This window comes from Pelobates fuscus, chromosome 8, assembly GCF_036172605.1.
Source record: "Pelobates fuscus isolate aPelFus1 chromosome 8, aPelFus1.pri, whole genome shotgun sequence".
In the NCBI taxonomy this organism is placed as follows: Eukaryota; Metazoa; Chordata; class Amphibia; order Anura; family Pelobatidae; genus Pelobates; species Pelobates fuscus.
In genome coordinates, this window is record NC_086324.1 from 16,576,635 (window position 1) to 16,593,295 (window position 16,661).

The 16,661-nt window shown below is 41.7% G+C and overlaps 1 protein-coding gene across 2 annotated transcripts in view; it reads left to right on the forward strand.

The window, feature by feature from the left end:
• Positions 1-16,661, forward strand: part of LOC134570633 (rac GTPase-activating protein 1-like) — a 37,897-nt gene that overhangs the window by 20,821 nt on the left and 415 nt on the right. Inside the window, exons 8-16 of one of the 2 annotated variants that reach the window (XM_063428561.1) lie at positions 3,965-4,094; positions 7,849-7,961; positions 9,022-9,195; positions 9,272-9,367; positions 10,394-10,592; positions 11,781-11,886; positions 12,045-12,177; positions 13,429-13,528; positions 15,766-15,829. In XM_063428561.1, coding sequence (XP_063284631.1) covers positions 3,965-4,094; positions 7,849-7,961; positions 9,022-9,195; positions 9,272-9,367; positions 10,394-10,592; positions 11,781-11,886; positions 12,045-12,177; positions 13,429-13,528; positions 15,766-15,829 — 1,115 coding nt within the window. Of the gene's footprint in view, positions 1-3,964; positions 4,095-7,848; positions 7,962-9,021; positions 9,196-9,271; positions 9,368-10,393; positions 10,598-11,780; positions 11,887-12,044; positions 12,178-13,428; positions 13,529-15,765; positions 15,830-16,661 lie in introns of those variants that run through there. The other variant, XM_063428562.1, reaches the window with a different exon arrangement.

Genomic DNA, 16,661 nt, shown 5'->3' on the forward strand with positions numbered 1-16,661 from the left:
ATTGTAAAGTGCTGCAAAATTTGTTGGCGCTATATAAATAACATACCTGTTTTTGCCTTGATAAATTGTTCATTGCTTGTAGTAAAATAGTGCCATCTTGCTGTGGTACGTGGTATATTACAATGGGGTACTCGGTTATCTAAATCAGTGCTCCCCAACCTTTTTATCGCCGCGGACCGGTAAACGTTTGATAATTTTTCCGTGGCCCGCTTGTTTTGATTTAATAAGACAAAAAAAAAAAGAGCACATATATTAAAAAAAACACACAGACACATACATAGTGAGAAAATCACAAACACAGTCACATAAAGACATAGACTCAAAATTGTTGGTTCAGGGTCCCACACATACTCAGACTGAATGTATATAGCATGTTCATGTGAGAGTTAATAAAAATGGGGTACATATGAGGGTATGTGACAGACAGGATAGGTAGGTAGTGTTACACCAGCAGACTAATGCTGATGTAACACCACCTATACTCAGCAGCTTCTTTCCCAGTCACAGACTGGGGGAGTTTCTGTGGCTGGGAACTCAAGGCTGTATTTCAGTCTCCTACCTACCTTGTCCCAAGCTGCCTCTGCTTCCATGCAGTGCCCCTTCTCTCTGGTGCCCGATCACAAGTCTCCTCTGCCCTCTGTTATGGCGCCAGTAGTGTGTGCATGGGGGCAGTGTTTGTGGGGCAATGTGTGTAGTGTGTGCATGGGGGCAGTGTTTGTGGGGCAGGTGTGTAGTGTGTGTATGGGGGCAGTGTTTGTGGGGCAGGTGTGTATGAGGGGGCAGTGTTTGTGGGGCAGTGTGTGTAGTGTGTATGGGGGCAGTGTTTGTGGGGCAATGTGTGTAGTGTGTACATGGGGCAGTGTTTGTGGGGCAGTGTGTGTAGTGTGTGCATGGGGGCAGTGTTTGTGGGGCAGGTGTTTAGTGTGTTTATGGGGGCAGTGTTTGTGGGGCAGGTGTGTATGAGGGGGCAGTGTTTGTGGGGCAGTGTGTGTAGTGTGTATGGGGGCAGTGTTTGTGGGGCAATGTGTGTAGTGTGTACATGGGGCAGTGTTTGTGGGGCAGTGTGTGTAGTGTGTGCATGGGGGCAGTGTTTGTGGGGCAGTGTGTGTAGTGTGTGTATGGGGCAGTGTGTGTAGTGTGTGCATGGGGGCAGTGTTTATGGGGCAGTGTGTGTAGTGTGTGCATGGGGGCAGTGTTTGTGGGGCAATGTGTGTAGTGTGTGCATGGGGCAGTGTTTGTGGGGCAGTGTGTGTAGTGTGTGCATGGGGGCAGTGTGTGTATGGGGCAGTGTGTGTAGTGTGTGCATGGGGGCAGTGTTTGTGGGGCAATGTGTGTAGTGTGTGTATGGGGGGTAAGGAGGGTAGGGAGGCTTTTTTATATATTTTTTATTTAATTAAATATAATATATTGATGTCCCCCCTCCCTTCTTACCTTTACTGGGAGGAGGGGGGACATTTCTTAGTCCCTGGTGGTCCGGTGGGGAATCCCTGGTGGTCCCAGCGGTGGTGAGATGAACTCTAGCCCAGTTACAGGGCTAGAGTTCACTCTCGCGAGATTTGGAGTGTTGCCGTGGTTACCGCGGCAACGCTCCAAATCTCGCGAGAGGAGGACCCGGAGGAGCTGCAGGTAAGAGCTCCCGGGTCCTCTCTCACTCCCTCCCCTGCCGGCTGTCAGCACAGTGCCTGCAGACCGGGGAGGGAGATCTCTGATCTCCCCTCCGGTCCGCAGGCACATTGCAGGGCTGGCACTTGGGCAATGCCAGCCCTGCACTAGCCGGCAGGCTCGCACACCCCTGGGCGGCCCGGTACCGTTTGATCCACGGACCGGTACCGGTCCGCGGCCCGGGGGTTGGGGAACACTGATCTAAATCATTAATGTAGCCTAAATCTATGACACATACCAAAAGAAATCATATCTGTATATTTTTACCTAAAAAAAAAAGCTTTTTAAACATGCCCTCATTTCTCCCGTTCATATCGAAACACCTTTTCTCAGTAAATAAATCTTTTGTTTATCCTTTGCATAACTTAGTCAGCAGTTTAGTAAAATAGGTTTTTCCAGTCTATAGGAAATTTCTTTTGTCCCATTTATTTTGTTTTTACATTATTGATGTGTATTATGGAGCCACGCTTGCTAAGTTTAGAAACGTAGGAGTTTTTATGTTCATGTAGTGTACCATTCGTGCTTCAACTTGGCCCCAATATCTACAGTTGCTTAGTTGTCCAGTATTTCTATCAGAATTTGGGCATTTCTCGAAGGGTTGTGCTGATATTTTTCCTTAAAAGTTTTCTGTATCCCTTAAAATTGTTCATCTACCCCAGCTACACCGTCGTTGGTTATCCAGAATGGTCTCCATTCGTACTCTAACCTTGATCGCACAGTCCAAGCCTTGAGCACAAAGTCAATGCAACGCTGTGTTATTCGTTTCTCAGATCTTAACACGTGTTCAACACACAAAACTACTTAGTTATTCAAAGTAAATTTCAAATGTCAGGTAAAAAGACAAACTGGAAGAATTGTCTAGGTCTGCTATGCTGTTAGTCCAGCTACTCTTATAAGCTTGTATTTTACTTTGAATTCTTTCTTTAGTAAATAATCCTGTTACTACTGACATTTCATTTTTTTTGTTTGATTGTTTTTAACAGATTGGGTCACATAGGGTTCCAGCCTTGTAGATATCCCTTTCTATGCAGTTTCCTTTGTGGAGTCTCACATCTCTCCTAGTTAAAGAAACCAAAGTTTGAGACTTTCCTAGAACCAGCTATAAATGATTTCAGAAACCATGCCTGTCTGGCTCCTACCTTTTTATAACGCATACGGCCACCTGCAATAGACTAACCTTACCGAGTCCAAATTCTCCTGCAACGATTTGCTCATTCCTATTAAATATTTTGGCCTCTGCAACAGTGTATTGGATCTGCGTCCTGTAGGGAGCTCCTGCGTCTTGCTGTAATCCCCTATTACTGGTCACTAAGCAGATCTACACAGAGATAAAAGGATTTAACTACTGTCATAAACTATTGTTCGTTTCTCTTCCAGCCAGTAATGACCGTTTACTCCACCTCATGTTTTAAAAATAATTTGATCAAATCTGCAACGTTTAGATAAACACCATGGAATGGAACGGCTACATAAAATGTTTGAAATATACATTCGGACTATAAATAACATCTAAATCCTACTGGGCCGCATTGTTACAGTCCTTTCTCTAACATACGTAGCATTTTAGGAAAGCTGGGCAAACGGGTCTACAGAGAATACCAAAGAAAGCCTTGAGATCGGTCCAAACATCTCCTCTCCATTCTGCAGAGAAACCCGTTTCTAAAACTCCACTCTATACCTCGGGAGAAGGACTGTAAATGGCATTCCTCGTTTCTGTAAAAGGAAAAGAGACATGAAAATCCTTTTCTAAACTTTCCTAAATGTATTTATTTAGAACATAATTCTATACATAAATTGCTATTTTATTCTCTCTTTACATTCTAACTTCTTGGTTAAAAAACAAAAAAACAAAAAACAACCCTGATATGGAACAAACGAAAATAACTTGGTAGTTAATCCTGTAATGCATCACAAAATTGGAGCTTTCCTGACAGTGTCCTGGGAGTACACAGGCCAATGCAATGCTCGCAGGCACTGACACAGCCATGATTGAGATCAGTGTATCTCAAGGCCAGCCATTTGCCCTGATCCTGGGATTACCCAATTTAGTTTCAAATGGAATTATCACTAAAACTGTACGGTTGCTTGAGTTCTGCACTATTGTGCATCAGGAGGGCTTATGGCCAAACCAAGACTATTCCTTATATTTTGCAATACAGCATTTTGTTAATAACAGCCAAGCCCTACACTGTTCTTTGTTTTTAGTAGATCTATTGCCCTGACCATAGAACCAGAACCAATATGCAGGAGCACTGCATTCTAAATGTTACACTTTTCTGTGTCTTGCCACTTATACCTGCAGGAGAGAGAAACGGTTATTGCAAAATCAACAATGTTGGTCACAGATGGAGGCTCCGTTCAAGCAATGTCCACAGTGGAAGCTGTCCCCAGACGGAAATCGCGAAGGAGCCGCGCCATTTTCTGTCTGCAAGGTAAGGTTTTTTTTGTTTTTCATGTGTGTTAGATCAAAACCAGCTATTGCCAAATTTATCACTGCAGATATTTGAAATGTAGCGCAAAGGCTAATGGCATCATGGGTAATGTAGTTCACAAATATCAATGCCACAGCTAGCAATCATGAACCTACTCCAGTATTGTGCTGGATGAGCCCCAAGCAAGACAGTAGTATAATAGTAAATCAATAAAAACGAATTGCAGGCATGTGCATTGTGGGAAGTATTGACCTGCCACTGTTGTCCTTTTGACAAGTTACAGTGCTCTGCAATCAGAGTTTGACATTAACTGGTGAACTCCAACAACATCTGCAAAATGAATCCCAAAGTAGTTACATTGTGATCCTAGCAGGACAATGTTGGAACATTTTTCCTTTTTTTTCCAATTTTTTCTTTTTCTTATTTTTATTTAGCAAACTTGGTCTGGTTTGAAAACTAAAATGAAATGTAGAAATCCGCACCAGAGAATAGTTTGCATAGCGTACCGTGTGACATAGAAACATAGAATGTGATGGCAGATGAGAACCATTCTGCCCATCTAGTCTGCCCAATTCTCTAAATACTTTCATTAGTCCCTGGCCTTATCTTATATCTAGGATAACCTTATGCCTATCCCACACATGCTTAAAGGGATTCTCCAGGGCCAGGAAAACATTAGTTTTCCTGGCACTGCAGGACCCTGTAGTGCCCCTTTCCCTCCCACCCCCCCTTCCAAGTTGCTGACTTACCGGAGTCCAGCGCCGATGTCCCTCTTCACTAGTCAGGATCCACCTACTCTCCGCCTACTCTCCTCCCCCGCCGACGTCACACGCATTAGACCTCCCCATAGGAAAGCATTATTCAATGCTTTCCTATGGGGGATTTTGGCGACGCTGGAGGTCCAGCATTGCTTAAAACACTTTTCGTGTTCTATAAACACGGAAGTCCCACTAGAGGAGGGCTTAACCCTGCAAGGTAAATATTGCAGTTTATGAAAACTGCAATAATTACACTTGCAGGGTTAAGGGTAGTGGAAGTTGGCACCCAGAGCACTCCAATGGGCAGAAGTGGTCTGGGTGCCTGGAGTATCCCTTTAAACTCCCTCACTGTGTTAACCTCTGCCACTTTAGCTGGAAGGCTATTCCATGCATCCACTACCTCTCAGTAAAGTAATACTTCCTGATATTATTTTTAAACCTTTGCCCCTCTAATTTAAGACTGTCCTCTTGATGTGGTAGTTTTTCTTCTTTTAACTATAGTCTCCTCCTTTATGTATTTAAATGTTTCTATCATATCCCCCCTGTCTCGTCTTTCCTCCGAGCTGAACATGTTAAAGATCCTTTAAACTTTCCTTGTAAGTTTCATCTTGCAACCCATGAACCAGTTTAGTAGCCCTTCTCTGGACTCTCTCTAAAGTATCAATATCCTTCTGGAGATACGGTCTCCAGTACTGCGTACAATACTCCAAGTGAGGTCTCACCAGCGTTCTGTACAATGGCATGAGCACTTCCCTCTTTCTACTGCTAATACCTCTCCCTATACAACCAAGCATTCTGCTAGCATTTCATGCTGCTCTATTATATTGTCTGCCTACCTTTAAGTTATCTGAAATAATCACCCCTAAATCATTTTCCTCAGATGTTGAGGTTAGGACTCCATCAAATATTCTGTACTCTGCCCTTGGGTTTTTACGTCCAAGATGCATTATCTTGCACTTATCCACATTAAATGTCAGCTGCCACAACTCTGACCATTTTTCTAGTTTACCTAAATCATTTGCCATTTGGCTTATCCCTCCTGGAACATCAACCCTGTTACATATCTTAGTATCATCCGCAAAAAGACATACCTTACCATCAAGGCCTTCTGCAATATCACTAATAAAAATATTAAAGAGAATGGGTCCAAGTACAGATCCCTGAGGTAACCCACTGGTGGCAAGCCCAAGCTTCGAATATACTCCATTGACTACAACCCTCTGTTGCCTGTCACTCAGCCACTGCCTTACCCATTCAACAATATTGGAATCCAAACGTAAAGATTGCAGTTTATTGATAAGCCTTCTCTGTGCAACAGTGTCAAAAGCCTTACTGAAATCTAGGTAAGCAATGTCTACTGCACCACCCTGATCTATTATTTTAGTTACCCAATCAAAAAAATCAATAAAATTAGTTTGGCATGATCTCCCTGAAGTAAATCCATATTGTCTCTGATCTTGAAATCCATGTGATTTTAGATGTTCAACAATCCTACCCTTTAACATGGTTTCCATTACTTTCCCCACTACTGGAGTAAGACTTACTGGCCTATAGTTGCCGGACTCCTCCCTATTACCTTTCTTGTGAATGGGCACAACATTCGCTAACTTCCAATCTTCTGGGACTACTCCTGTTATCAATGATTGGTTAAATAAATCTGTTAATGGTTTTGCTAGTACACCAGCTTTTAATAACTTTGGGTGTATTCCATCAGGTCCCATTGACTTTTTTGTCTTTACTTTTGACAGTTGAAATAGAACCTCTTCCTCTGTAAACTCACATGTAACAAATGACTAAGTTGTCCTTTTTTCCTAACTGAGGCCCCTTTCACTCATTTTCATCTGTAAATACCGAACAAGAATATTCATTGAGGCAATCAGCTAGATCTTTATCCTCTTCTACATACCTTCCTTCTTTTGTTTTTAATCTAACAAATCCTTGTTTTACTTTCCTTTTCTCATTTATGTATCTAATGTATGTGTCCATTTAAAATGTGTTTTCTCCTCTAGATCTTTGCATTTGGCATTCCAGATCTACTAGTTTAATATTGAGAACTGTTCTTTCAGCAGTGCAAATGACACAGTGCTTTCTTAATATGTGGAATAGACACAAACTGACTGCACAATCACTAAAAAGAAAGTTTGCATTCTGTAATGGAACGCATGCGTTTGCCTGCAGGGCTGTTACCTTCCGACTCTGTGTTCTGTTCTTTGCCGACAAGTTCTGGAAGTAACATTACTACATAGGTTTTTGGGAACAGTGCTGCAGGCCCTTCGCACGTAGTGAGTCGTCTGTTTTAGAACTTTGAAATGTCAGCGGTTCTTTAAAACTTAATGAAATAAACTGCAATCCTGTCTTCCGTTGTGTAAATTTATGTGGAATGCAGATGGTCTGTGAAATATTAACTGTTGGCTGCCCAAGTTAGAAATGTAATGTTTTCTCACACCGATTCAGCTGGGTTGGATAAAATTTGTAATAGAATAATCAACTTTATAGATCAGCGATGACTAACCTTTTATAATAGAGATTTCTGCCTTAGAATCCTGGGAAATGTAGTCCAAAACATCTAGATTTCTCCAGAATAGACATCAATGCCACAGCTTCATATATGCTTCTTTGTTTGAATTGGGTCATCATCAGCCGGGTTTGTGACAAAATATTTCATTCTATTAACTATTGTACAGCTCTGCATAATATGGTGGGTGCTGCGCTAACCTATATATCCTGAGCTGACATTCATTTACTGGTAAATTACGTGAGGATAGTTTGGTACATAGGGAACCACATGACATCTGTCCACTGTGGTTGAACACTATATTTCATTGTACAGCGCTACTGAATTTGCTGGTGCTATATAAATAAGAATATGTATCATACTTTTTTTCTTTCTTCTTCTCTTCCTGTAATACAAGATCATTAAATTAAATTATTAATCTATTTGTTTTCTTCCTTTTGCTGGGTCCCCTTTATTTTGGCAATTAACCTTGCATCCTCAGATCAATCCGTCACACTACCGCAAATTACGGAAGCAGAGCAGGAACCTGAACTAGAGGCCGTTCTGCTAGCTCCCAGTAACGTGGTACAGACACATGCCTTCCTGTCCAAAACGGTGAGAGACGTGAAAAGAAGGGGGCCGGTCTGTGTGCTTTATTTTTCTCTCTCTCCTTATTGTAATGCTCATTAGTTCTAGTGTGTGTGTCTGTCTGTCTGTCTGTCTGTAAATTCCCTCACTACATAGCCTGTTCAAAATGCAAGGTCACAGATTCAAATCCCAGCAGGGTCAACTCAGCCCTTCATCCTTCCGAGGTCGATAAAAAAGGAGTGCCAACAATTGGGTAAATAATATTGCTATTACTATTCAGCTGCTGATTTGGTTAATTCCGAGAGCATGCGCTGGAGAAAGTCGCTATATAAATACTAGTTATTATATATAGTTAAGTAATAAAACCGGTTAATATCCCAGATTTTAGACAACCGCTTTCCATACAGTCATGCCTCCTCCTAATTCTTCTGATCATTTCATAGTGAATTTGGGTTCTGCGTTCTACCAAGCTGTCCCACTCTCACAGTCTCCTCTGGTGTTCCAGTTGGATAATGTTTCAAATAGTGTTTCCATTCCATTTAATAATGGCTCGGCTGCATTTGCCCTCCTATTTGGGATCAGTGTGTCTGTAATCTGCTTTAATGTGTACCTTAAATGGTGGAGGACTTTTATCAAGAAGAAGAAGAAAAAATAAATCACATATAAAGATGTTTTAGCAGAAATTATACATTTATTTAGAAGACCATTGGGAAAAAAAAAATCTTACCCCATCTGTCAGTCTTTATTTTTTATTTTTTGCTAACATTTAATTGGCTATTATTTCTGGGGTGTTAGTCGGTTTTGTATTTTTACGTTCCATCCGATGAAAACCACGCACCCCATTTAAATTCATTTTTCAGTATATGAGGGGATATTGGCACCATGCAATCCATGTAGCCACTAAAGTAAAAAAAAAACTAAAAAACATAGCTGCTTTGAATATTTGTGTCACATTTAGATTTCTTTTCTTCATGCTACACTGTGCTTTGGACTGAATGTGCTTTCCCATTTGGCACCCTATCCGTTAATGCTGTTGATTTTTAAATGCCAAATCTGGATGAACGATTGAGGTTTGCTCTTTCCTCAGATGATCCGAGCAGAGCTCTGTGCTGTGTGTGGACAGAAAACGCGTTTTGGGAAGATGTCTTTAAAGTGCAGAAACTGTCGAATTCTGATCCATCCCGAATGCAAGGAATATTGCTCCCGTTCATGTTCCTCACCAGCGCCTCCAACTCAGAGTGTATACCCCAAGAACGGCCAGGTAATAAATACCCATATTTCTGTGTTAAGACACAAACTGCTTCAGTGTTTTCACTCCGTGGCGTCTTTCTCTGCAGGGAGTCCTTGCTGATTTTGCACCTACAACATCTCTCAGAGTTCCTGGTCTGGTGATTCACTGTGTGAATGAAATTGAGAGACGAGGGCTAAGTGAGGTGAGGGAACTATGCATGCATTCACTGGGAAGTCTTGCAGGATTAACTTGAACACAGACAGCAAGTGTCCGTATTTGTTTACTTTAAAATCTACCTGGTTCCTGATACAGGTGTCTGTTGGGTGTGACATAGTCCATTTACCTGGTATAGGTGTCTGTTGAGTGTAACGTAGTCCATTTACCTGGTATAGGTGACTGTTGGGTGTGATGTAGTCAATTTACCTGGTACAGGTGTCTGTTGGGTGTGAAGTAGTCCATTTACCTGGTACAGGTGTCTGTTGGGTGTGACGTAGTCAATTTACCTGGTACAGGTGTCTGTTGGGTGTGACGTAGTCCATTTACCTGGTATAGGTGTCTGTTGGGTGTGACGTAGTCCATTTAACTGGTACAGGCGTTGGTGTGGGACACAGTCCTTCTATATTTGGTTTTGTGACACCGGTTTTTAACTCTGCATTAAATTAGTATTTCTAAAGGTGAGCTCCTCGGCAAAAGTTACTAATAAAATGTCTTTGCTGATTGATGTGCGTCCTAATGTCAATCAGTAGGGGAAATGTTTCGAGTTTCGTTGATTATCGCTCAGCATTCTCGGTCAGTAAAGTATTGGTGGTTAATGACTGGGAGTGCAGTCTATACACCATTTAGAAAGTGTTTTGCATGATAGATTCATAAATTGAATGCAGTTTGAAAACACTCTATACCAGGCTTCCCCAAACTCCGGCCCTCCTGATGTTGCTGAACTACAACCACCATGATCCTCCGCCTATCTATTTCATTAATAGAATCATGGGAGTTGTAGTTTAGCAATATCTGGAGGGCCGGAGTTTGGGGAAACCTGCTCTATACTATTGAAAAGCACTCTTCATGCCATGTCCACTTGATAAACTTGAACACAGTCAGTAGTAGCCTGGGTTAACTTTGTCCTCAACAGCTTTTGTGAGTGTCTGTCCCTTTGACGCTTGTTATATTGTTAAACTGCTCACACACCTGGTTGACTAACAGTGTTTCACTTCCTTGTGTTGTCTCCTAGCGAGGTATCTACAGGATATCTGGCTGCGATAGTCACGTGAAGGAGCTGAAACAGAAACTCCTTCAAGGCAAGGTGAAGGCACAGCAGCTGGAGAGAGAAGATATCCACGCTGTGTGCGGGGCTTTGAAAGAATTCCTCCGGAATCTGCAGGAACCTCTGCTGACCTTTTCCCTGCACACCCAGTTCATGGATGCTGCCGGTACGGTGGGTACTAGACTCTGGTCAAAGGGTGATTTCTGAGAACACTCCAAACATTGTAACCACTACAGTGTGTTGTAGTGGTTGTAGTACCAGGAGTGTCCTGCCACCCCACCAGTAATGAAACGGTTCTAATGGTTTGAAATCTTACCTGCAGTCTGCCAGATCTGTTCGCTGCCTCTCGGCACCTTCCAGGAGAGCCTGAAACTCCTGCTAGGTGCTTTGCTGGATCTCCTAAGCTGTGCAGAGGTGTAGCTCATTGGATGATTGCGTCAGCTGAAGAAACTCTCACCCAGGGGAGGTGTGGCTGGGGCTGCATAAACAAAGTGATTTAAATGGCGGAGAATAGAGCAGTGAGACTACAGGGGCATGATATGTACACCAAAACTGCTTCTTTAAGCTAAAGTTGTTTTGGTGTTTGTTTTATTTTAAAACCGGTCCTATTTTGAAGGTGAAACATCTTCTGGAAACCCCATAATTGAAAACAAATGCATGTTTTTTTTCCCCTCTTTTTATTGTATATTAAAGGACCACTCTAGGCACCCAGATCACTTCAGCTTAATGAAGTGGTCTGGGTGCCAGGTCCAGCTAGGTTTAACCCTTTTTTATATAAACATAGCAGTTTCAGAGAAACTGCTATGTTTTATATAAGGGCTAAGCCAGCCTCTAAATCCTCTAGTGGCTGTCTCACTGACAGCCGCTAGAGGCGCTTGCGTGATTCTCACTGTGAAAATCAGTGAGAGCATGCAAGCGTCCATAGGAAAGCATTGTAAATGCTTTCCTATGCGACCAGCTGAATGCGCGCGCAGCTCTTGCCGTGCATGCGCATTCAGCCAAAAGGGAGGATCGGAGGCAGAGAGGAGGAGGAGAGCTCCCCGCCCGGCGCTGGAATAAAGGTAAGTTTTAACACTTTCCTCTCCCCAGAGCCGGGCGGGAGGGGGTCCCTGAGGGTGGGGGCACCCTCAGGGCACTATAGTGCCAGGAAAACGAGTGTTTTCCTGGCACTATAGTGGTCCTTTAAACACTAAGCATTATTGCTCCTAATGCTGCCAACCTGTAATTGTTATAGTTTAACATTAATGTTATACAAGTATTATTAAATCTTAAACAAGTTCTCTTACTTAACAGAAGAAGGAATATATGTATTTGAAGGTTAGTAGGTCTTTAATAATTGGCATTTAATCAATAGATCTCATGGATGAGAATGAAGCACGAGCTGAGGTTTGCCAAGCAGTTCATGAACTGCCCATTGCCAACCGGGAGACACTTTCCTTTCTCATCGTGCACCTGAACAGGTAACTATAAACCACTGGGGCACGGACTATTCATGCCCTCTGCTCCCCTGGCTGTTTATCACTAAAGGAAACATTTAATCGTTCTGTTCCGTTTGAACCACGCCTGGTTAGTTTGTGTGATGTGAAATGATTGCTGTGTCTAATCCGTGATATTACAGGGTAATGAAGAGCCCAGATTGCAAGATGGATAAGATGAACTTATCTCGAGTGTTTGGTCCGACGCTGGTTGGCTACTCTGTGCCAAATCCCAGTCCTTTGATGATCATGCAGGACACCCCGAGACAAGCAAAGGTAAAAGCTTTACATCTGCTGCCAAAAAAGTGCAATAAATATATGATGTGATGCTTTACTCTTTGGAGAAAAATATACTGTTCTTTCTGAGATGGTGCATACTACCCTCCACATATAAATTAGTAAACAGATTAAATTCTAATTGTAAAAACACTTGTTGAAAGTGTGCTATTATTCTACCACATTCCCAAGTGATGCATCTTGAAAAGGATATGTATGTTTTTAAAGCCGTTTTGTAAATGGGGGAACCTTATGGCGGCGCCCAGTCCAAGGCTTCCTGTTTCAAGTCTCGGTTCATATGTGGAGGAGAAATAGGTGAACGGTGCCGAACAGAAGACTGTGGGGCTAAACTGTGTGTTAGCGGTTTAACCACTGACGGCACCATAACTACTCCATTCTGATTAAGTTGTTATGGTGCCTTGAGTGCTTCTTCAATGGGGACTCTAGGCACCAAAACTACTACAATAGAAGCTGTTCCTTATTCTCAGAATGTTTCGAATATTGCAGTTTCTCAGAAACAATAATGCTTACATTTGGCTGGAACCACTGCTCTAATGACTCTCATAGCCAGTCACGATTGGATTGGCCAAGCAATCCACGCATATGCCATAGGTCCGCGATATGGGAGTACTACAATGAAACTAATTATATGTATGTCCATATGTGTTTATACCAAGCTACAAATAACTCACAATTTATATAACTAGCTGATACGGATTACTGTCTTTCATATACGGATGACAAAAATTCAAATTCTATATTTGCAATATGGTGAACAAGAGAACCAGGAGATAACGGTCTGTAGTAGTTATGGTGCAAAGACTTTTTTTAAAATATGAAATACGCTTTGACTTCGCTACAATTTACACTTAAATCCGAATGGATTTTTGAATAACTGCATAGACCCTTTCCCATCCCTTTTTCTGTTACATTCATAAATTTGACCAATTTGCAATAATTTCTTAAACTCTGGATTCCAGTGATTCATATAGTTTTTTGTATTTTTTTTTTTATTGCTGCTGCTATAGTAACTGCAACCAGTTTAGAGTGAGATGAAAAATGAACACTATTGTACAATCACCATATTCCTATACGTTGCTACCACTGGGTACGGGCTAAACCCATATAACCAATGTCTAGTCGGCTAGTGACCTCCTTTCATGTTTATACATTCTATTTTACTTTACCAGCACCACAGCTCTACTTATAGCGTCACTTGTTGAACTATTTTGAATCCTCCCATTTCCCCAGGTGATGATGTTACTCCTTTCGGTACCCTGCAGTTTCTGGAACCAGTTTATCTCCAGTTTTCAAGAAGCTCAGAACTGCGACTCTGTGACTATGGCTCAGGGTAAGAGGGTAGAGTTTTCAGAATAGCCATTCTAACCTCTGTTAGTGTACCTGTTGCTACAGACAGTGTTATATTACTGAATGGGAAGGCTGCAGGGTGTGAAGGCTGAGCCTCATGTAGAGAATGCTGAGCTGCAACAGATTGGTGGCACCACATGACAAAACATAAATATTTCCATGAAAGTCACGGTATACAGTCCTTGTGTAAAGCGGGGAGTTCCAGGATTGTGCAGGTAGGGCGTGCTTTTATGTTGGTGTTTACGGTTAATTGTAAAAAAACATGACCATGCTACCATCATTTCAGTAAGAGGGAAACAGTCAAATAGAGGCATTGATTGGAGAACTATAAAAGGAGTCAAAAGATCAAAACCCGTAAGAGTTATTTTTATTAAAGTGTGTGACTGTGTGTGTGTGACTGTGTGTGTGTGACTGTGTGTGTGACATTATTTTAAAAGCAGTAAAAATGAAAATCCAGCGCACTCCCAATCTACTAAACAGCTACTTTGGTGCTGACCGATTTTGTAAGTTTTATTAAAAACACCTAATCTAGGCGAAAAATAATGGGGGTTTAGTTACACTATATGATCATACATTGCATAAGCCTGCCACAAACGTCAATGTTACCCCATCTTTGGCAGGTCCTACTCTCACTGCCAACTGTCTGCTAAATGATCTGCTCACTTGGGGAAATCCTTCCATCTGGAGTTCTCTGCAGTACAAGACTTAAATAGGGTCCTGGGATGAGACACCTGTGACAGGGAGGGGTGCAGAACCAAGGAGCTGGCTAGACTCCTAAATTTATATGGGAAAACAAGGGGCTGGCTGCACTCACCTAAACCTGCTTAAATGGGGTGCTGCTGGGGGGCAATAAATACAGTAAAAATAGAAATCCAGCGCACTCACTTATCAACTAAACAGCTACTTTGATGCTGACCGATTTTGTAAGTTTTATTAAAAACACCTAATCTAGGCGAAAAATAATGGGGGTTTAGTTACACTATATGATCATACATTGCATAAGCCTGCCACAAACGTCAATGTTACCCCATCTTTGGCAGGTCCTACTCTCACTGCCAACTGTCTGCTAAATGAGCTACTCACTTGGGGAAATCCTTCCATCTGGAGTTCTCTGCAGTAAAAGGCTAAATGGGGTCCTGGGATGAGGCACCTGTGACAGGGAGGGGTGCAGAACCAAGGAGCTGGCTAGACTGTATTAACAAGGGGCTGGTTGCACTCACCGGAACATACTTTAATTGGGTACATACAGTTTTTAATAAAACTTACCAAATCGGTCAGCACCAAAGTAGCTGTTTAGTTCATTGGGAGTACGCTGGATTTTCATTTTTTACTGTATGTATTGGCCCCCAGCAGCACCCCATTTATGCATGTTTCGATGAGTGCAACCAATCCCTTGTTATTCCATATATATATATTGAAAGTATCAGAAATGATTTGTAAAACAAAAAATACTTTTCCCTGTTACGTTGCACTCCAGGCTGGAGTGCACCACAAAGCATTATAAAGAATATGCATGAAAAATATATTTAAGAACAAAAAAATATATATTTTAAAATATCCAGTCTGCATATCCTGCCAAACCAGGAAGTGTGATAGCCAATCCTGACACTTCTGCCTAAGGTAGCAGATGCTAGCCTTATTCAGTTTTGCTTATGTGCCATCAGAAGCAATCCTGATGCGAAGGAGCTTGTTATTGTATGTGGGGAATGTAGCGTCTGCAAGTCTTTCAATGGGCACAGAGAAAGCGTTGGATTCCTTTGACATTCCTGTTAGTGGCTAGGTTTATAGCTGTGGTTATGAGTAATTATGTGCTAGGAGATTGGGACATCCTTGCATCGGGATCTGTGCAAATAGCATAGATTGTACTTCAGATTGTCCCTTTAAAGAGTTAACACTGTACATTAAAAATAGATCCAGCGAGGGATCAAGATTGGCACACACTGGCCTTACATTGCAAAATGTCATTTTTGAGGGTGTAGTGCAGACTGTGGTTTTGTTAAACTGTATTTCTGTATTGGCAACAAAAAAAAGTGGTGAATTACTGTTTCTTGTAATACCTATTTTTATTGGGGTAACAGAAATGTGTATACATCTGTTAAACCAATAAAAATAGTATCACAAGAAACTTCAAAACTTTATTTTACATCATTACTGGAATAATACGGCAACTCAAAATCATAACTTATTGCTACACCCATTGACCCTCTACCATTCTTGCAGGACGTCTCTTCCGGCCTCTCACGTCTCCAGAGATGAAAATTGCGCCCTGTACTTCAAATTTCCCGTAAGTATTAGATCTTCCACTGCGTATATTGATGTGATGTAACAAAACTGTACTTATATCCCTCTGGTTTTGGTACACAGTAGAATGATGGTAAATCACAAAATAGAGTGAGCAGACTAACCGCTCTATGTATCAAGCCTGGGTTGTTTCCCTACCAAGGATTTCTTTGGTTGGTTGTCCACAGTAGGTAATAGGTCCAGATGTCAGGTAAAAGTATAAAAATAAAAAAGTTCTAAAAAATATATTGCTAAAAGGCAGGTGGTGAGGTAGCCAAAATACTTTATTTTAACAGCAGCATAAAAAAAAAAAACAACGCGTTTCTCCCCTTAGGACTTTCTCAAGTGGTAAGTGTTTTTTGTTTGCCACTTGAGAAAGCCCTAAGTGGAGAAACGCGTTGTGGCTTTTATGCTGTTAAAATAAAGTATTTTGGCTACCTCACTACCTGCCTTTTAGCCATATATTTTTAGGACTTATTTATTTTTATACTTTTACCTGACATCTGGTAGTTGTTCTGATGACAATAGTGTCCCTTTAAATATACCCTTGGCAAAAATGCAGCATTATCAAACGATAGAGAGCTGCTTTATAAATACCTCTCGTGGTGCCATTTCTGCACAGTAATCCTTGTAGGAGGAAGACTGTTACCTGAGCTATCCCTCCTGGGATCCTCAATCTTCCAGTATTGATCTCCTAGCAGATAACGCTCCCAAGATCTGCAGAATGTTGCGCATTATGAGAAAAAAAAAAATGCTTTCTTGTGCCTATCTTTGACTGAGTTCCACTAACATTCTAGAACCGCAGAAGTAATCTTTTCATAAAGCTTCCATTGTTA